The 21,989-nt window shown below is 39.7% G+C and overlaps 1 protein-coding gene across 3 annotated transcripts in view; it reads left to right on the top strand.

Moving 5' to 3' along the window:
* Nucleotides 1-21,989, top strand: part of ncapd3 (non-SMC condensin II complex, subunit D3) — an 84,286-nt gene that overhangs the window by 51,439 nt on the left and 10,858 nt on the right. For all 3 annotated transcript variants that reach the window (XM_028468601.1, XM_028468600.1, XM_028468602.1), the window contains exons 24-28: nucleotides 7,877-7,956; nucleotides 12,843-12,980; nucleotides 13,062-13,195; nucleotides 19,510-19,718; nucleotides 20,393-20,503. In XM_028468601.1, coding sequence (XP_028324402.1) covers nucleotides 7,877-7,956; nucleotides 12,843-12,980; nucleotides 13,062-13,195; nucleotides 19,510-19,718; nucleotides 20,393-20,503 — 672 coding nt within the window. The remainder of the gene's footprint in view (nucleotides 1-7,876; nucleotides 7,957-12,842; nucleotides 12,981-13,061; nucleotides 13,196-19,509; nucleotides 19,719-20,392; nucleotides 20,504-21,989) is intronic.

Genomic DNA, 21,989 nt, shown 5'->3' with positions numbered 1-21,989 from the left:
TTTGGACATATTGGGAATGGGAGTTAAGATTTTCACCATTCAGTGGCAGTCCAAACGCTAGGTCCACTGGAAGTCTGGGTTGACGGCCGAACATGAGTTCATATGGGGAAAATCCTGTGGCGTCATTCTTTGTGCAGTTGTAGGCGTGCACGAGTGGTTTCACAAACTCTTTCCAATGGCGCTTTTCTTGGTTTGACAAAGTTCCCAACATGTCGAGTAGTGTTCTGTTGAACCGCTCCACGGGGTTGCCTCTCGGGTGATAGGGCGTAGTTCTTACTTTGTGTATGCCAACCATTTCACAGAGTTCCTTGATGATCTTGGACTCAAAGTCAGTGCCCTGGTCACTGTGAAGTCTTTCCGGAATGCCGTAGTGTACGAGGAAGTTGTCCCAGAGACACTTGGCAACGGTTGTGGCTTTTTGGTTGGGGGTTGGCACAGCAATGGCATACTTTGTAAAATGATCTGTCATAACGAGAATATCCTTGATTCTCCCATCTGGCTCCACAGAGAGGTAATCCATGCACACCAGCTCGAGAGGACGGGATGTCCTGATATTGACGAGAGGTGCTGCATGATCAGGTAAAGTCTTCCTCCGAACACATCTCTCACAGGTCCGGATTTTATTGACCACATCAACGGACATTCGAGGCCAGTAGAAGCGGGAACGAACAAGGTCCAGCGTCCTTTCAATTCCCATGTGTCCCATCTGATTGTGGAGTTGGCGAAGCACCTCAGCCCGGTACTCTTCTGGCAACACAAGTTGGTAAATGTGCTCGCTTCCCACCTGTCTCTTCCTGACGAGAAGGTTGTTACGGAGCTCCAATTTATTTACTTCTCTCAATAACAGAGGCAGGTCTGGAAGCTGTTCTCTCAGCAGTGGCGGTGGCGACTCCCCACGCTCGAGCTGTGCGATGACGTGCTGGATTATGGGGTCGGCACGCTGCTTGTAGACAAGTTCAGCAGCTGAGAGTTGAGGGAGCACAGAAGAGGCAAACTGAGTGTCATCCACATAACTATCTGGAACACTGTCGGCATGGACTGAGGTTGACAATATCAGGGCATGGTGAACATCATCCGGGTCTTGACTGTGCAGCAGATGGCGTTCTGAGACGGCTCTGACAATCTGCTGGTCGAGAGAGATGTGGGCTGGTTCAAGATGATGCTGGGTAAACTTCAGGATCCGTTCATATTCTTTCCTGGATGCAGGGTCGTCAGACAGCCCACCATGCGGTCGGCGGGACAAACCATCAGCGTCTGCGTTCTGCTTGCCAGCTCGGTAGACGATCTTAAAGTTGAACGTGGACAAAGCAGACAGCCATCTATAGCTGGTGGCGTCAAGTTTTGCAGATGTCAGCAGGTAAGTTAGCGGGTTGCTGTCCGTGACAACTGTAAACTGTGCACCATACAGGTAATCATAAAATTTTTCACAGACTGCCCATTTGAGAGCTAAGAACTCTAATTTGTGGGCAGGGTACTTGGCTTCACTCCTGGAGAGACCTCGGCTGGCGTAAGCAACGACTTGGTTCACTCCATCTTGCTCTTGATAGAGTATGGCCCCAAGACCGGTGGCACTTGCATCGGTGTGGAGCGTGTAGGGCTTCACAGGATCTGCGAACGCCAGGACAGGAGCAGAGGTAAGTTCAGTGATGATGTTCTCAAAAGCAACTTGACACTCGGGTGACCAGCGTCCTCCAAAGGGCTCTTTGGGGTTCAGGTAGGCCTCAGGCTTGATCTTTGACCTGAACTTCTTTTGAGATGGAGGATAACCAGCAGTGAGATCATTAAGTGGTTTTACTATGGTGGAATATCCGTGCACAAACCTCCGATAATACCCAGCGAACCCGAGGAATGACCTTAACTCTTTCAAGTTCTGGGGGACTGGCCATGAAGTGAGTGTCTTTATCTTGTCTGGATCAGTCTTTATGCCATCTTGTGAAACAATGTGGCCAAGATATTTCACTGACGTTTGGCAAAATGTACATTTCTCGACGGACAATTTCAATCCGAATTCTCTCAGGCGATTCAAGACTTTCATCAGACGCACCTCATGCTCCTCGAGAGTAGGTGCAAAAACAATCAGGTCGTCGATAAAAACAAGGACCTCCTTCAGGTGTAGCTCCCCCATACATCTCTCCATCAGCCGTTGGAATGTACTTGGAGCGTTGGTCACTCCCTGTGGCATCCTGTTGAATTCGTAAAATCCCAATGGACAAACGAATGCTGTCTTTGCTTTGTCTGCCTCATCCATCTCAATCTGGTAGTAGCCAGATTTTAAATCAAGGACTGAGAACCACTTGGACCCTGAGAGTGCAGAAAAGGTTTCCTCAAGCTTGGGAAGTGGGTAAGCATCCTTTATAGTCTGCAGATTGAGTTTCCTATAATCGATGCACAGGCGCACACTCCCATTTTTCTTGCGCACAACTACAATCGGTGATGCAAACGGCGACTCAGACTCACGAATCACTCCTGACTCCAACAGCTCCTGCAGGTGCTTCCTTACAGCATTGATATCCTGAGGGTGGATTGGCCTGGGCCTCTGTTTGAATGGCCTTGGATCAGACAGTTTAATTTGGTGTTTCACTCTGTCCGTCCGGCCGAAATCAAGGTCATGCTTTGCGAAGACCTCAGGGATACTGTTGAGCTGCTCAATGATGCGCAGTTTCCAGTGAGGTGGAAGTGGTGAGTCTCCAAAGTCATATTCGAGCGCCGTTGAAGTGTCTGCAGACCGGACCGGATGGACGTGTTGTTCTTTAGAGCAGATGCTCTGGAAAGCACATACCTCCGCAATGACTGTCCGTGCCGGGATGGTAATGGCGTGGTCAGACTCATTGGTCACAATGACTGGCAAATGGCATGGCTGGCGTTCAGGCAGGTCAGCAAGACATGACTTTACAAGGAGTCCACCAGGCAAGGGACAGGAAGTAGGGTGCTCAATTACAATAGCCTTTTCACCTTGCAGCAATCGTGTGGCCAGAAATCCCTCGAGGACAGTGGTTTGGCCAGCAGAGATGGTGAACGGGTAGTCGAGCTGCAGGGGGGCCCACTGGTCATCCAAGTTAAATTTGTGCCGTTGCTGGAGTATCTTAATGACAGCTTGATAACCAGAGGCAGCAGGCAAAAATAACTGATCAGGGTGAGTGTCACAGTGTTCTTTGTAGGCAGAGTCAAGGGTGTTTGTACCAACTAGTATCAGCGGTTGGGACTGTTTCAGGTCGGGGACAACAAGAGCCAGGGTGTCTACTGTGATGTTAGAGCCGAGAAAATCAGGTGGGAATGTAATGTTTAGTTCAATGTACCCCAGGTAAGGTACGGATTGTCCATTGGCACCTTCTATTTCAAGCAGGTCGTTCAAGAGCTTTATTTCGTGATCAGCAAGGTAGGTATTGTAAAAAGAGTGGGGCACTGTGGTGACCTGGGAGCCAGTATCGAGGAGACAGTTAAAGTGGTTCCCTTTTATTTGGACTTGCGCAGTGCTCTTTGTTCCCACAAGTCCTCTTGGCAGGGCTGGCAAACTGTGTGGGTTCTTGGGACTGACGGTGGTGGCAGCTCCTGAGTGTCCCATCACAGAAGCTGCTTTTAGTTTAACTGAGGATTCTTACTGGTCCAGGTTTGCTGTTTTTGGCGAAGCAGTTTCTTCTTTTGCTCGACCAGACTTTGATTGGAGGCATTTGTGCAGGAGGAGGAGATATGGCCATCTTCACCACAGTTGAAGCAGTACCATGGCTTTGGTTTGACTGCGGACTGAAGCGAAGGGCGGCTGGATTGACGTGCTGCTGGTTTGGGCTGTGCTGGACTTTTCTGTGCAGACAGGAAGGCAGACATTTGGCACTGGAGCTGTTTCATTTGCTTTTTCAGTTCTTTAAGCTCGTCACTGGAACTAGACGAATGGCCGCAGGAACAGGTGCTTTGCGACTGGATGTTGGCTTTTTGCTTTGAAGAACTGGAACTGATGTGCTTTTTCATTAATGATTCTTTGGCCTGTTGTCTGTCTTCTTCTGTTCGCAACAACAGCAGGAGTTCTGAGAAAGGAGGTGGGTTTTCTTTGCGCTGCTCCAGCTGCAACTTTGTTATTACTGTGTTGTCCCAGCATCCACGCACAAACTGCTTCAGTAAATGTCTGTCGGTTTCAGCAGCCGAAATGCCTCCTCTTCTGACAACCGTGTTGAGCGTTAACTGAAGCCGCTGAAGGTAGGCTGATGGCCGCTCTCCTGGATTCTGCAAGATGCTCAGGTATTGGGCGTACAACTCTTCACCATCCTGCACCGTTCCGAAAGCTGAATCCAATACGCATAACAAGACAGCAGGCAGAGTGTCAGGGCCCAATCCTTTGACCAGGTCGGCAGCAGGTACCAGCAGGCTTTCAATGATTCGTCTGGTGACGTGTAGAGCAGACAGGTTTGGGTCAGCAAGCAGCAAATCTATTTGTGTTCGCCACGACTCATAATCGGCTTCATTACTTGGCTTTGGAATGCGGCCAGAAAACGAGCGGAGACGAAGCGAAGCAGGAACACTCAGGTCAGTATTTCGAACAACATGTTCAACAACGAGCCTCTGTACTTCCGGAGGATTTAAATCGTGTTGGGAGACGGAAAATTTTGGTGAGAAGCCAGTCCCCATGGGTCCAGTTGGATGACTTTGTCGAGTCCGTGGGCCCAGTTGAACGGGTATTTGGGAGGGCTGAAGTGCAGGCACTGACATATGTGTTTCAGACACGGGCTGTGTTGTTTTAATGTTCACCTTTACTTCTTCTTCTTCACTATCATCTTCATCATTTACTTCTTCATTTTGATCATTGTTTGCTCAACTTAATACTAAATATTGTTGGATCTGATCCATAACTGTTTTGAGTAGGTCTTCAAAACGTGTACCGCTGCGGTCGGCCATTTCTTTGAAATTTCTTATGTAATCGGGGGTGGGTTGGCTGCGTCCCACTGTGGCGGCGTACTCATTAGCAAGGGCAGTGACGCGGTACATGCGGTCAGCAGCTGAGCGGGAAGTGTACTTATGAGGTAGAAACGGTTTTATGTCAGAGAATGAACTTGCGGTTTCAAACTCAGCAATCAGGTTTTTATGAAAAGTGCTAGTTGGATCATTAACGGGCAAAACTGTTTTGAGAGCCCCGTACTCTCGCAACCAATCTAGAATTTCTTCATCAGCACTAGTATTAGAAACACCGGTAATAAGGACTGAGTGCAAAATATTAATACCGGATTGCTCAACAAAATCCATGATTGACTTTTTTTTTTTTTTTTTTTTTTTTTTTTCCAAAAAAAAAATTTCAAACTTTTTTTTTTCCCAAAATTTTCGGACCAAAACAATTATTCACACAGCAAGGCTCCTGGCTGGCTCGCCAAATGTAACAAATCAACAACACACTAGGGCTCAGGAACTGACTACGGAAAAGGTCAACAGAAATAGGTTCGGCTGTAGAGCCAAGGTGTGTGAATAATTGGACACAGAAAGGATTTCGTTTTAGTATATGTATATTAAAGATATTATATATATTAAAGATATTTGGAGTCAATTTATATTGATATATATTATTTAGTTGTTATTAATAATCAGGTATAGGCAATAAACAAACAACCAAAATACAATTACAAAACAAAGACAATATTTTCTTCTTTCAAAACTTGTAGTCAAAGTTCAGTTCAAGGTTCATTTCCTTTGGTGAGTTCAGTTCAGTTTGTTTGATTTCGCCAAGTTGGAAAGCGAAGGGTTTCGCAAAGTTCTTTCGCATTGGGGAAAAAATACAAAACAGAAAAGGTCCCCAGGGTATATTCCAAGTATTAGGTCCGAGTGTCCGAGGAAACAAAAAGATCAAATATTCCTACCGCGATGCAGCGGTGGTTGGGTGGTGGCTCGCCATCTAGTGGTCGAGAGTGGTAGGTGATCCAGGACTAACATAAAAACCTGACCTATAAAACAAGGTCAACAACAATCAGTCAAACAGGAATTAACTTAAGTATATTTTAAAACAGAAAATACATTCACCTTAGTACATTTAAACAATTTGTCATTGTTAATTAAATAAACAGTTATAAATAAATGCTATAAATCATAGCAGAAAAATCTATATCAAGGTAAATCAAATTGAAGCTTCATTCTATACATTCAGAGATCAAAGGGAATAAAGTGCACTTTTAAATCAACATCATTAGCTGTAAAGCTAAGTCATACCATATAAATTAAACATGCATGTTTTAAATAGATTCTTCAAATAACACAACAGATCATCTCATTTAATAGGTCAAAGCCTATTCAAGACCACATAGCCGAATGGGCATTTCTTTTAAAAAGTAACAGAAATGGTCAAAATCAATCAAAACTACAAAAAGCGAAGTATCATTTTACTATAATACTATTTATTATAATTCGGCTTTGATTATAAATTAGAAAATAAAAGGATTACTTAAATAAAAGTGCACATGGTCAGACTGACCATGTGTGTTCCGCAGCTAATGGTGGCTTAATTTTGCAGAAATTTCAATGGAGTCTGGTACACCACAAATCCGCCAAATACTTAATGAAACACATTGAAGTGCAATGTGAAACGACTCACCGGTGAGTGGAGAGATGTCTAGTTTATAGGAGAAGATGTTCATCCAGGTATTTCTTATGAAGGTTTTGTTTCAGTGGTGATTTTCAATCAGTAAGCCGACCATGCTGACGCCACAGTGAGAGCAGCCATCACAGCATTCAGTGGAGCAAACAAGAGTGAAGGGGGAGGAGCCAGGGACTTTAAAGGTGTAGCGCGGGCTCTTCACAATAAAACCATGGCAGGAAGTTGGCCTCTAGTTCACATGGGTTACACTTACAAGTTTGCAGCTGTAACTTTATGTGTAAATATCAGTCTATAAATTTTTTTCCCATCATTTGTGACATTAAATTTATTTCACGTGTGTGGATTTTTTATACAGAAGCTCACATCACATTCTACAAGCTCTCACATTTTGCAACATATCTACCTTCATAGATCAGGCTCATGAAAGGATCAAGCCCTGACACCCACTTTCTTTCAAAAAGTAAGGAAGTGGGTGTGGCTTATCGCCAAGCTAGCAAAACTCCAGAATCTCCTTTTTTCCAGGATTTAATGGTCCTGATCATGGTACCATGATCAATCACACCATAAAGGATTGGAAGACATTTCTAACACGTGGCTGTGCTGTTGTATGATCTAAACAGGATTTGAAACAGAATGTATAACTAGTATGTAATGTGCACAGTCACCAGCTGGAGGTGTTGTAGAAGCCCTCAAACAGCTGGGTCTGGTTTTTCAAAATAATTCAGCTCAGATTCTGGATAACGGATTGGATCAATTCTTGAAAGGGGGGTTTTCAAAAGAAAAAAACGGATTACGTAATCGGATTAGATCACAGAATACAATCTTGGTTTTGATCCAGAGCAACCCTTTAGTTTGGGATTTTTCTGAACTTTTTAGTAGGATTGAGATCAGTTTGATCCAAAAAATCTGGATTAAACGGATTGATCAGATTGTATTTCAGGCCCAAATGTAATGAACCTTTAAAAGTGTATCAAATAATCCTATATTTGGATCATACAGTATAGCCTACAAGATATACTATTTATTCATAAGGTTTTAATTTGATTTGTTCATCCGTCACCCTACAGTGATTAGCTAGGTTATAACAGTATAGACCTACAGCAATTAATAGATATAAATAAAAATACTAATAATAATAGAAAACTCAATGGTTTTACACAGAGTGACGTTTACTAACATCTATAAACACAACTGGAGCCCGAATCATGACATTGAAGCACAAAGTGGTTTTGTTTGGTCACATGTCATATGTTGTTTGGTCACATGTTGCTGATTAAACTCCTGTTTATCTCTTTGTTATCATTCATCCAGGAGGAATTTGTGAAATGGAAAGGCTCCCTCTTCTTTCGCTACATGGTTGCGCTGGTTGACTCGGTACCTGCAATCGCAAGGTGGTACACACACACACACACACACACCAAAAGATTTTGATGAGGCTGATACGTTTAGAACAGTGGTTCTCCACCTTTTCAGGCCGCAACCCCCAAAATAAAGGCCTTAGACAGCGGGGACCCCCACTGTAGCTGAAGGTGGTTGAACACAGACATGAACATTGAAGAACAGTCATGTGGAGACAGGACCATCTATAAGGGGGAATTAAGGGGAGAGATTTTTGGGGTCCATCCATAAAGTCAACAATTATTATTATTATAGTCATCTTAAAGATGGAAATCCTTGTTTTAATCACAAATAAAATGGGTTCAAAGTGACCAAAATTGGTGGAAAATGTGGTGAAATGGGATTTTAAAAATGAGAGAAATTGGTAAAAAGTTGCAAAAATAAAGTGAGCAAAAACAGACAGAAAAAGTGGTAAAAAGGGTTCATAGTGTCAATATTGGAACAATTAGTTTAAACTAGCAAATAATGGATATAGTGAATTGCTAATGTTGTTAAATTGGCCAAAATAATCATGAAATATGGTGAAAAGAGGTTAAAAGTGACAAGATGAGTCAACATATGTGACATTAGGTGTACAGTGGTGGAAAGAGTTTATAAGTGCTGAAAATGTCTTGAAAGTGGAAAAAATGTGCAGAAAAGGCATTTAAGTTTGATGTAGAAGTGTCGGAAATGGGAGTAATGCAGCAAAAATACATTAAAAGGAGCAAAAATATGGCAAGAAAAAGTGATGAAAATAGGTTAAAATATGGTGAGTTTAGTGTAGTTGCAGAAAAAGGGTAAAAATAAGCAAAAGCTATTTTTCACTGAGGGGCCAAATATGGAGTAGTTTTATATCTTGTGACTCACAAATTTTTGACGGTGGGAGAAAAAGCGATTTCCACATTGTTGTGCTCTAGTTTGCACTTCCACGTGTTGGTTTATGCGTCCAAGCAGTAAATGACTGATTTGAGTCCTTGCAGGATCTTCACTTCTAAATTCCTTTACTTTGAAGTTTTTTATTTATTTATCTTACCATGTCTGCATACATCATCAAAGGTTATCACCAGACCTGCTTAGCTTCTGAGATCTAACGAGATCGGGCAATGACAGGCTGGTATGGTTTGTCAGTGCCGAACGCTGAAATCACAGCACATCTTGTGAGATTTGGCATCCGCCCGTTTGCTAAAGTTACTACACATTTGATCTTAAGGTGGGAAAATACCAAGTAAATGTGTGATATTGTCCCAAATATGGCACTGAAGATTTAGTCTGTCATATTGCAAAATCTCCTTGATTTTAATAAAAAAATATTAACATTTGTGTTTCAGGAAGTTAATTTTGTATTTTTCCGTCCATTTTCCACGATCACTTAACATCCGAGTCCCAGTAATTCATCTTACTAGCTGTAACAAAAGCAACTGCATTCATTGCAGTGGCGGCTGGTGCATTTTTCTCCAAAATAGACATACACCAAAAACAGAATTTGTGCAGCTTTGAACAAATAATTAAAGAAAATTGCAGCTACAGAATTGCTTTCAAACTAACCACATTTATTGCTACAGAACCCATAAACAAGCAATAACAAATGTAGTATACTGTATACAATGGAGTGTGTGTGTGTGTGTCAGGATTATTATACTTCTTAAAATGTATTTATTTATTTTGTTTTTCAGATTTTGTATTATTTAGTTTTTGTTAATTTAACTTGGGGTGACAAAAGAAGTGGTAAATGAACCAGGGTTGGGGTCAATGATATTTGTAATTGCATAATTGATAGTTACTTATAGTCATAGTGCAATTTTAATTGTTGTTGTAATTTTTGAATTGAATTGTAATTGAGTTTAAATAATTAACTTTGTAATTGTAATTGCCTAGAAAATTTTATTAAAAAATGTCAATTAGTATTTAATGCAAAACTGGGGAACCATGTTACAGTTCTTTGTGCAATTCTACACATATGTTAACAATTATTAAAATGTGTTTCATATCAAGCTTTCCCGCATTTCACCAATTTAAAAAAAAAAAAAAAATGGAAATCAAGGGCTATACTGACACAAAAAGGCTCAGACGCCAACAAAGAAAATATTAAAACCTATAGTGTCATTTATTAGGAAGCCTAACAAGGTAAATTAGATGATAGATATTTGTTTTCAGTGTGTTTTACAGCTGATTTAGGACCCATTAGCATTAGAGATGCTAACAGAAAGCTAACACAAGAGGAAGGTGAACTTTTAATTTTCAATCAGACACTAAATGACGGACCACTGTGACGTCAGCCCCTCCCATGGCGGGAAGTTGTGTTTACATTACATTAGCTTGTATTGAAGAGGATTTAGTGCACATGTACAACTTTTAACAAGAGTGAATGGTAAAGATTAATGGAAACACGTCACCAATCAGACACAGATGAACCAAACAACTTTACTCATCATCTATATCAGTGGTTCTCAAACTTTTTTGGCTTAAGTACCCCTTTACTCTAGCTTTTGAATCCAAGTACTCCCTTTGTTCGACGAGAATATTTTGCTCAGAATTTTGTGAAAAAAAATACTTTAGATCATAATAATGGAATGAATGAGTGATAACATACATTTTAAATGAGTGGAATGAAACGGTATTTAGGGCTTCATTCACGGTCATCTCCCACCTGATGTGACCTTTCAGTACATGTTCTAATCAGAGCATTTTGTGTGTTTTATTTTTATTTCCCTGTTCTTCTTCTTATTCAGTATCTTTGTCTCTTATTTTGTGTTTTGTTGTCTTTTTGTGTTGTTGGTATTATTTAAACTATTCTGTGGTTTATTTTTTATTTTTTTTGGTGTCATCTGGTTGTTTCCTGTGTTTGGAATAACGGCGTTTAAAATAACAGCGTTAGGTAACGGCGTTTTTTTTTTTTCAGTAATGGGGTAATCTAACTAATTACTTTTTATGCCGTTACAATGCCGTTATCGTTACTGAACGTTAAATGCGGTGTGTTACATGTATTGATTGAATAAACTTTTATTCGAAAGCATCCATGGCTTCATACACAGCTGTAGTGAGGAGGTGGGTTAAAAACAAGGTGAGAGATTATGATTGGCTAAGGCGGCATCATGTTTCATGGTAGCCAATCAGAGCCAGTGTTTTTACACTGTGCGACACACACACATACACACACACACACACACACACTACAGATTTGATGAAGCAGCAGAGATGGTGAGCGTGGAGCAATCTGATGAAAAGTTGTCATTTTTAAGGTGGCGATACAAGCACTACTTTATATTAATTATGGTCAAAGACAAGAACGTACATGTGAAGTGTTCATTATATCCAGGAGAGAAGACTTTGTCAACATCCGTTGTAAGCAACTCAAATTTAATGAAGCACCTCACGACACACGCATCTGAAAAATCTGAATTTTTTGACATAGAGCAACTTTTTTTTTTTTTCTACAGTAACGCCAATAGTTACTTTACTTGGTAATGAGTTACTTTTATTATAGAGTAATTTGATTACTAACTCAGTTACTTTTTGGAACAAGTAGTAAGTAACTATAACTAATTACTTTTTTAAAGTAACGTTCCCAACACTGTTTGTTTCTAATGTTGTTTTGCATGTTTCTGTTATTTTTCTGTATTTCGCAGTGGTCTTTTGTATTTTTCTCTTATTTTCTTTTTTTTTTTTTTTTTTTTTTGTCGTTTTTGTCGTTTTGTGAGTTGCTGGTAATTTTTAGTATGATTATCATTTTTTACTAACAATAAATTATATAAAACCCCTTATTTTTAATGCTTTCGATTGATAATTTTCCTTTCTCTGTAGTGCCATCACGTACCCCTAGGGGTACACATACCCGCATTTGCAAAACGCTGATCTATATAATATTTATTCTGATTATCGAAATACAGGTATAAATTTGTTTAGTAGTATTTTTAATTCATTATTAATAATAATTTATTATTATTTTTCTTACTTAAACTAACGTGGTGGGTGTTGGAGCGCCGCCCTAGCGCCCTCTATTGGCCTGCCGCCACTGACTCATTGGTAAACAAGTCATGCACTGGTGGTGTAAACTGAGCTTTTATTTGTTTTTTTTTTTTCAAATGAATTTATTTACAGAGTAAAATAACAAAACAGGCTTCCAACCCGCCCCCCGCCCCCCACCACAACCCCATACATTTATACCACAATCATCCACACATAGTGTTGTGTTGTGACAGGAAAGTGAAATATAAATAAAAAAACCGGCACATAGCAAACAAAAATGAATAACATAACAGAATGAAAAATTAAATAAAATCAAAAATACTAATAATAAATAAACAAAACAATTGGCAAAACATTTATAACATAACAAATGGCACACCTTTAAGAAAGTACACCTAATAACTATATCTCTAACTCAAGTAAGCAAGCATTCAATTTCTTTTCATGCTTAGTTATTCTGTTATTTGTTGCTATAATTGTTTTTTAGCATATACTGAAGATAAACTCTATTTTTAAAGTGTTTTATATATACATTTTGTATAGTTTTAGCTTTAAAAAATACACATTTTACCCAGTGGTGTAATCATATTCAAAGAGTGTACATTTACCATCAAAAACACATAACAAAATATTCTGTGGTGTGATTTGCAAAACAATATCTATAGACCTTAACCATGACTGTACACTGACCCACAATTTAGTTGCATGTGGACAAAAATAAAACAAGTGCATCAAGTTCTCCTCGTCCTCATTTCCACAGAACCTGGTAACAGGGATCATTTTCTATCTGCCATTTGAACAGAGATTTTATTGTTGCTATAATTTTATAAAAGATTTTAGGTCTAAATATGAATATGATTGAATATGAATCTAGTATGTTAATGTATTTATCTTTACATTTGTTATTTGTATTTGTTGTGTTTCCTGGTGCCAGTCTGTGTGAGTACTGCCTGATTCACCTGCTGCTGAAGAAAAACCCTGAGATGTTCAGCCAGCACTTCATTGAGTGCATTTTCTACTTCAACTCCTACACCAAACACAAGGTCTACAACAAGTTCCCTCAGAACCAGAGGTAGGGCTGCTCCTCCCCTCACGTACATCTCAGCGTTACGGTGCTTGTAAAGTTAAGGGTGATCTTTTTTATTCTGCGTAGAGATGAGGTTCGCTTCTCTCTGAAAGGAGACGTCCATCGTGAAAAGCGCTTCAGAATCTATCGTTTTTTGTTGGAGCACTTCACTGACGCACAGCGCTTCAACACCTGCAACAAGATCAACCAGACCGTCTTAGGTGAGCAATGAGTGTGCACATAGTGACCAGGAAACCCAAGCTTTCGGAACTGAAAGTTGTGGCAAAACAATAGAGGATGTTTATTTTTGGGGTTACGCGGAAAGATCCACATCCGGCTGAAACCGACCGTGTGGCAGACTGAGGTGATATCACTGGGAATCATATACTGTATAGACCGTCTCAAGTTTAGTTTCACAAATAAGGAATGAAAACAAATTTACCAATCTAACTGTTTTTATTATTATTACTTCTCATTTCTGTAACATAAGTTTCTAAAGCTGTATTATGGACCTGCCAAAATAAATCCAAAATGCAGCTTGAAATGTTCAGCACCTCCTGTAACTTAAAGAACGTAGAGAGTAAAGTTATTATTTATGATATTCGACATGATATTTGAAACAACACTGGAATACATGTGCTTTAGTATGGGAGTTACATTTTAACATGGAAGTACTCATGCTGGCAGTTGTAAATCACTAAGTCAGACAACAAATAGGACAGAATAAAAGGATTAAAAGTCCAACAAGTTAAATTATGGCATTTAAAGTCTCTAACAATGTAACTCCACCACTGAATGTCCATGTGCTCCACCGCTTTATATCCAGACAAGCGTGTACTGAGCGCAGGGTTTGCTCTTTCTCTGTTCCCGTTGCTTGTTTTCTCGGTGCATCACTACAAACAACAGACTAGTGAGTCTATGGAGCATGTACAGTGTCCTCCATGTTGTAAACAAACAAGGAAGCAGGAGAAGCAGGAGGGTCAAATGTCATCGGCTGCTGGTCCTTTAAAACTTTTTTATTTTATTTTATTTTGTGAACCTTTTAATTTTTGTATTGCCATTTTTATCATTTCCTAGTCACTGTGTTTTTGGCACTTAAATATTTGTATATTATATACATTATATTAAGAATTATATTTTTTCGAATTAATTTGGGAAAACTTAAATGAAAACCTTTTGTCACTGGGGGGGCAATGCCCCCGCAAACTCCGTGTATGCTGGGAATACTAGGAACCAGTCAGGGTTGGGGTCAATTATAATTGTAATCACTTAATTGGTAATTAATTACAATTATGACAATTATTTGAGTTCAGATAATTGACTTTGTAATTGTTATTGGCATGAAATTTCTATAAAATCTGTCGTTTAGCCTGAGACTGAACTGTCATGCTGAGAAAGAACTCATAAGGACAGATGAAAGCAATCAGTAGATGCCTCTGAGGAAGACTGACTGACAAAACATGTCAGGAGATTAAAGTACATTTCCTTCAAAAAGTTGTCTGAATAAATGAAACCTTAACATATAATTTCAAGAAAGAACACAAAAGGAACTTGCTGGAAGTATTTTAACCTTTGCTGTCCACTGCAGCTCGTTAAATTAAACTTTAACGGACCTCAGACTTCTGTTCACGCTGGTCAAACTATGTCCAACGTTTGATCACAAATATGAAGTTTATGCAGAGGTTTGTGAAATGTATCATTAGTGGATGGTGAAAGGGTTCAGACAGTGACGTAAATTAACAAAGGCCACGGGCCATTTTGCCCTCAGTTTAGCAAAGAATGCCCCCATAAACCTTCTTCCACTGGCCAACAACAACAACTGCTTAAACTCCAGATGTAATTAAAAAGCTTTTGACGTGAGTTCCAGGGTGCACGCCGCAAAGCAATTTGATTATAAATGAGGGAAAAACTGAATTACATACAATAACATCCACAAATATAAATTATGTATTTAAAATAATATGCAAATATATACCATGAAATAGCAGTCCATGAATAATTGCTGTTTGAGTCAGCTATTATAGGTTTTTTCAATGTGTAATTGCCATTGCTGAAGCAGATTCTTGTGTTGATATATTCAATTACATTTTTTTCCTCCCTCCCTCTTATAGAGGGTGGGAGTGTCCCCGGCAAATGGAAATTTCTTTCCAGCCAATCAGGGCTTGGCAGATTGAGAAAAGTGCTTCTGAGGGCTACAGGAAGTGTGTATCCTATAGTGAGACATCTCATGAAATATTATGAAATAGAACTATTGTTTAGGCCAGGCTACTGGACTCAAAACGCCACTCACTTTGTTCTTGTTGTTGTGTACACTAGTTAAAATCACTACGCCTCTGTTGTTCGTGAATGGATTGGGCTGAAATTTGGTCGGTATAATCTATGGATGTGTACGCATCGTTTCGTTGCCCCATTTCTGGTAATTCCCTAATTTATGGGAACATAATTGTGTGATATATCTTTTGAAAAGTAATTCAACGTAGATTGAGATTTTGCCTCGCACAACTCGATTAGGGGCCCACCCCCTTATTTTCAGCAATTTTCATGAAAGTTGTTTTCTCATTTATTTGTGAGTCAAATATTGTGACAGTTGGTGGTACCGAATCATTGACGCATACCAATATATGAATGGGGCCCATTACTCCGTATGTGCCACTTATGTTTTTAAAATCACTACTTCTCTGTTAATGCTCATTGAATCGGGCTGTAATTTGACATGGATATTCTATCAGTGGATGTCAAGAGCCTCTCTGAGACCTTTTTGAAAGGTAATTTCTAAATTTATCAGAACATAGTCGTGTTATACTCTATCGTTTCAAAGGCATTTCAACGTAGATTACGAATTTACGTTGCACGATTTGATTTGTTTTACTCGGTGGAACCGAGTCATTTGACTGAATTCTCGGAAATGTGGTACGTGCTATCCGTTCCGCGGGCCCGGCCGTAGTTCATCCGAACTTGTTTCTTCATGGCCCCCAATCATTTTAAAATTGCCCCCATTTTTTTAGATTATGGGTCTATAATTGCCCGCATAATATTTTCCTTTTTTTTTTAACACATAATATTTTCCTAATTGCATACCCTGGGTTCAGACATATTTAGAAATGATGCCCGGCTTCTGGTCACATCAGCTCCATAAAGCATTAGAACATTCTAAATTTAAAACGGCTAATTATTCAGGGAGCCAATGTGTCTGTAACTGGATGTAAACATCTGCATTAAAGGGGACATATCATGCTAAATCCACTTTTTTAGCCCTTAAATGCATTTTGTTGTATATGTAGATTGTTTAGAAGTACAGAAAAGTTCAAATTAGTCTCTTCAGGTGCTTCGTTGATATCTTTATATTCTGTTTCGATTTTTCTATTCTCTATTACGTTTTTTGAACAATAATGTCACAGTATTTGCAGCGGAACTGCCAAATTAGGACATCAACTCCAGGCCCAACACTTCGAGCATTCCGTCATTTTTATTTCTCGCTTTTATTTTGTAATCCAAGCTCCAGGATGCAGAAGTTACGAGAGGATAAGTTAAAATGTTGGGTTGTTGGATGTAGTAACCCACACGCTTCATTACACCGTCTCCCAGCCTCAGAACCTTTTCAAAGTGTCTGGTTGAGTTTTATTTTTTATAGAAATGTACCACATCTGTGGGTAAGGTCATTTTTATGTGCGCGAAGCACTTCAAGGATGACTGCTTCAGCAACCTCCACCAGTATAAAGAAGGATTTGCCGAAAGACTTTGTCTGATTGAGGGTTCAATTCCTTCTATCTTTGGAGACGACGAACAGAGCACTTCGGTAAGCTGTAAATAACGCTAAAAAGTGTGATGATAAGACGTCCCTGTCATTGTTTTGTTAGCATTAGCAGTTGCACCGTCTTCATATGTTAGCGCTGTGTGCTCGTTTTAGATTTTTGATGATATGGCCTACGTGATTTAATTTAAGTCTAAAGTTTTCATTAGTCATTTCATTTTGCCGTTTTTGTCTCCGAAAAGACTGTATTAAAATGCATTTTGTGACGTTAGCTTGGCGCTAGCGTTAACTCGGTGCTTGTGTTAGCTCACTTGTTAGGGTTCTGCAGGTTCATCATCTTCATTTTCATCTCGCTCCACCGGGTCAGACTCTGGCTTTAACATGTAAGGCTGGATGGACAAGTCTTCTGTTGTTGACATTTTGTAAATAATCTCTGAATAAAAAGTTTATGCGCCGCTACATAACCATATCTCTTCTATCAAACTACAAAAATGGCCGAACAGGGTGGAGTTAAATCAAGTGTCACCTCTGCAACCTGTAGAGGGGGCGGGGTTTGAAGTGTCTCATTTGCATTTAAAGAGGCCGCACCAAAACGAGTTGCTCTCAGAAGCACATCAGAAAAGGGGCAGATAAGGGGTGGAGCTATAATAATGAGGAACTCAGACCCAAGCATTGCAGTTCCGCTTCATATAGACCACAACTGTATGATTTATATGTAAAAAGGAAGGATTTAAATGCATGATATGTCTCCTATAAAGCAGGATCACAAACACTAAACCTCACATTATTTCATCAAACCTCTACATCACACAGCTACTTTACTGATGATGACCACCAAGGTTGGGCTCAATTACATTTTCCAGTTACAATTACGTTTTCAGTTACCCTTGTTCAATTACAATTCAATTATGATTACAGTGATCAGCATTTTTTTTCCAATTACAATTAAATTACAATAATTTTTTGTCCTCAGAAAATAAATTTCAATTACATTCTCTATTTCTAAAGTTCAATTACAATTAATCATAATTACTGGGCCTGAAATAAATAACCTAATAAGTTCTTGTTCTTCTTGTGTTAGTTTTCTGTTAGCATCTCTAATGCTAACGGGTCCTAAATCAGCTGTAAAACACACTAAAAACAAATATCTTTCATCTAATTTACCTTGTTAGGCTTCCTAATAATTAAAATATAGGTTTTAATATTTTTGGCGTGGGCGTCTGAGCCTTTTTTGTGTCAGTATAGCCCTAGATTTCCATTTTTCCAATGGCAAAATGTGGGAAAGCTTGATATGAAACATATTTTAATTAACCGTAACATGGTTCCACAGTTATGTTGTAAATTTTGATTGACAATTTTTATAGAATTTCCATGGTAACGTCAGTTATCTGAACTTAATTACATTTTGATTGCCATTACGACAACAATAGATTTTTAAAAGTACAATTACAATTCTAATTACACCATAATTGTAATTAATTATCGATTAAGCAATTATGATTATAATTGATCATTTATTAATGCAGGAATATAAAAGTTAATAAAATCAGGCTTACCACACAAACAAACATTAATCTGTCGACAATATGAGGGGAAAAAAAGATAATTTCAACTGAAAAATGTGGCCGATCCTCAATAAGTGCAATAATCTGATCAAATCAAACTGTTACAACAAAGGCCTTTCAAATTAAAAGATTTCAATGACATTTACAAGCATTGGAAAATCTCCATGTTCTGTGATTTCCAAACTGTCCCAAAAAAATGACATCATGGCCCAGTCCTCCTCCTTCAGGCCGCCTTCATTCACAGACGTTGGGTGGATTTACGCTCGGTGGGCGTGTAAGGAACATGGATGGGGGAATACACACAGGAGAATAGGGCCCATCATTATTAAGACACTCAAGAAATCATAGTAAGAATGAAGGAAAAACACTTCTATGTATCTGTCTACAGGACTCCACATCCCACAATGCAATGCACCAAACTCTTTCCACAATGTCAACAAGAGAGAGTTTACAGTGGAGATCAAAACAAACTTTAGATTATTGTGTTGAAATAAGGTTCGTAAAATAGTATTTTTTTGTCATCACTTACAGACTGATTGTGGAGGGACTTGGATGGAGAAAAACTTTTGTAATCCTGAGAAATTCCGACTTTTCAGTTGCTCAGCATCAGACAAAGTTAAAATATGTCTAGGGCTCATCGCGTGGGCGGCATCAAGGAAAGGCGATCTGGCGCGCTCAAGGCATCCCCTTGGTGCCCTCAGCAACTATGGGTGTGGTCGCCATCCCTGGGAGCGCTGCTCTTGGTGCTGCTTCCGTTCCGGATCCTTCTGGTCTGGGGTCTGGTCCCTGCTGGCTCTGGGCCCACCGGCGGGTGCCCGCTGGCTGCCCGTTCGGCGCGGCTCTGGCCGTCTGCTGGGCATGGGCCTTTTTTGGACACTCAAAGTCGCTTTACAGAATTAAGGGATTATTCTTTCACTTCACACTTAGTGGTGGTAAGCTACTATTGTAGCCACAGCTGCCCTGGGGCAGACTGACGGAAGCGAGGCTGCCATAGTGCTCCATCGGCCCCTCCGACCACCACCAACACTCACTCACACACTACATTCATACTTGGCAATGTGGGTGAAGTGCCTTGCCCAATGACACAATGACAGATACCACTGGGGTGACTGTCACCCAACTGTGGCACCTGGAATTCTCAGTGGTCTCCATCCAACTACTAACCAGGGCCAGACCTGCTTAGCTTCCAACTTTAAATCTTTGCTCTTCTTTCTCTCAGCTTTCTTTGCAGATGAGGAGCTGCCTTTGGACGCAGATGGCACTGAAATTTTGTCGGAGACCTTCAAAGTCCTGAGTTTGAAGGAAATGAAGCTGCAGGCTATATCTGCTCCAGCAGGTGTCGCTGCAGGAGAGGAACCAGAGGAGGAAAACATGGCCACTATGGCCAAGGCAGTGATGCAGGTGGCCCAGAAGAAGCTCGTCTCACAGGTATCAAATAGAAATCTAGTTATGAAAAATACAGTATAAACATATGTGAGCTGGTGCATCTTGTAACACTAGATCACAAACATGATCAAAAAGTATTACTATTAAAAATAATTTCTGGGGTCGCCAGAAATTTGTGATAAAAAAGGTTGGGAACCACTGCTTTAGCGTGACATAGTCAGCTTTAATCATTATAAACATAATTATCCAATAACTAAATTGTGGCTATATTGAAAATGCTGAGTGGCTAGGAACTAGGGCTGGGAAATATAGACCAAAATTCATATCCCGATATTTTTTCTCAAAATGGCGATACACAATATCAATATTTTTAACTCATTAACAGCTGCACAATATGAGACACTTTTGGCTTTTCTTCTCCTCTATAGGACAGCATGTGTGAGTGAGTTTTGTAGTGTGGCTTGTGAAATAAAAATATATTGTTATAGGCGATATTGTAATTTTCAGAAATCTCGATATATTGCCCAGGCCTATTAGGAACTCTGAGAAACCACTAGCCACTGTGAACGCTGAGCAAAGAAAGTTAATGTAAAGCCCTGATTATTAAAGGAATCCAAGGCAATCTGTTATTTGTGCTAATGGACATGTTTGTACAAATGGGATGTTTTAGGCCCCAATAACAACTACCTACCTATGTTGCGTGGTTTGACTGACAGGTCCAGAAGAAGTCCTTCATAGAGAACACTGTCCCACTCATCATTAGCCTGAAGAACCTTCTGGAGAAGAGACGTTCTCCTGTCCTCAAGGAGCTCATGGCCTATGTTCAGGTGAGAGCTGCAAGGTACCGTGAACGTTTTAGTACAGAGGTGGGCAACAACAATTCAATTCAACTTTATTTATATAACGTAAATTACAACAAAGTAATCTCAAAGTGCTTAACAAAATATAAAGTCCATAGTAAGAAAGAAAGAACCCAACAAGATCCACATGAGCTAGCATTAAGCGACAGTGGGAAGGAAAAACTCCCTCTTTTTTATAGGAAGAAATGAGGTGGAGAACATCTGCTTCCACTTTTTGTGGTTAGTGAACAGAAGGACAAACAGGATAGGATAGAAGGATAGCCCATCCAAGTGGTCCAGACTATTTAAGCCGTGAACTATTGATCAGTCCATCCGGGTGTCCCAGACTATTTGATGTTTGTTTGATCGGAGGGCCACATGATCAACATTCATGTCAGTATTTAAAATAATGACCAATCTGAGCATTAACACAGGAAACCACAGAGTATCTATGATAATTGTGTGTGCTTTTGTGCATTTCTGTTGCAATTTTGTGTATTTTTCTGATTAAAAAATGTTTTTTGACTCATACTGTATTTGTACAGTATGACAACACAAATACTGTGTATTTGTGTTGTAATTTTGTTTTTTTAGGAGAAATATTTGTGTAGTTCTGTTGTTGTTTTGCTTGTTTATTGGTACTGTGGGTTTGCAGCGTAATCTTTTGTGTTTTTCTTGTCTTTTTGTGTACTTTTGTTTTCATTTTCTGGGATTTTGTATATCATTTTGAGTCATTCTGTGTGTTTTTGTTCATTGTTGTAGTAGTTTTGTTCTGTTTTTGGAGTATTTTCTGTGTTTTTCTTGTCTTTTACTGTATTATGTTGTAATTCTTTGTATTGTTTTTATGTATTGTTTTGTGTATTTTTCTGTCATTTTGTACATTCACTTTGGGGGTCGCATAAAATTAGGCCGAGAGCCGTATGTGGCCCCCAGGCTGCCAGTAAAATATGGTGACGCTAACGAGGCTAATCTACTCATAGCAACGCTGCTACTTTTAAAGAATAGAACCTAACCAAACCTCTACTATCATATATGATCTTTGATAGAGTAAGATTCACTACAGGTACGGTTTAAAACCTTAGCATTTGTCATTATTGGTGGTTTTTGCACCCCCTGGTGGCATTTCCACATCCAAAATCCGAACAGTATACACCAGGGCATAGGTGGGCAAACGACGACCCGCGGGCCACATCCGGCCAAAATAAACAATTAAAACACAAAATGAACCATATTCCGTCATTTATCTCAACACCCGTGGGAACCAAATGTTCTACTATTCTCTGCTTACGCCCGCCCTTTTCCAGCCACCCAGCCAATCAACACGCAGAACACATGTAAACAAAGATGAACATGGGCAGAGAAAGCTGCACGTAACAATGATGCCTTCACGGCCATGGGAAACCACGACACTCGTTGAATAAACTACATTGGGACTCAGTCCGTTACAATATCATAATTATGACTGCATTCCTTT

The sequence above is a fragment of the Gouania willdenowi genome, chromosome 15, assembly GCF_900634775.1.
Source record: "Gouania willdenowi chromosome 15, fGouWil2.1, whole genome shotgun sequence".
Taxonomy (NCBI): Eukaryota; Metazoa; Chordata; class Actinopteri; order Blenniiformes; family Gobiesocidae; genus Gouania; species Gouania willdenowi.
This window is presented reverse-complemented; position numbering and strand designations above follow the sequence as displayed.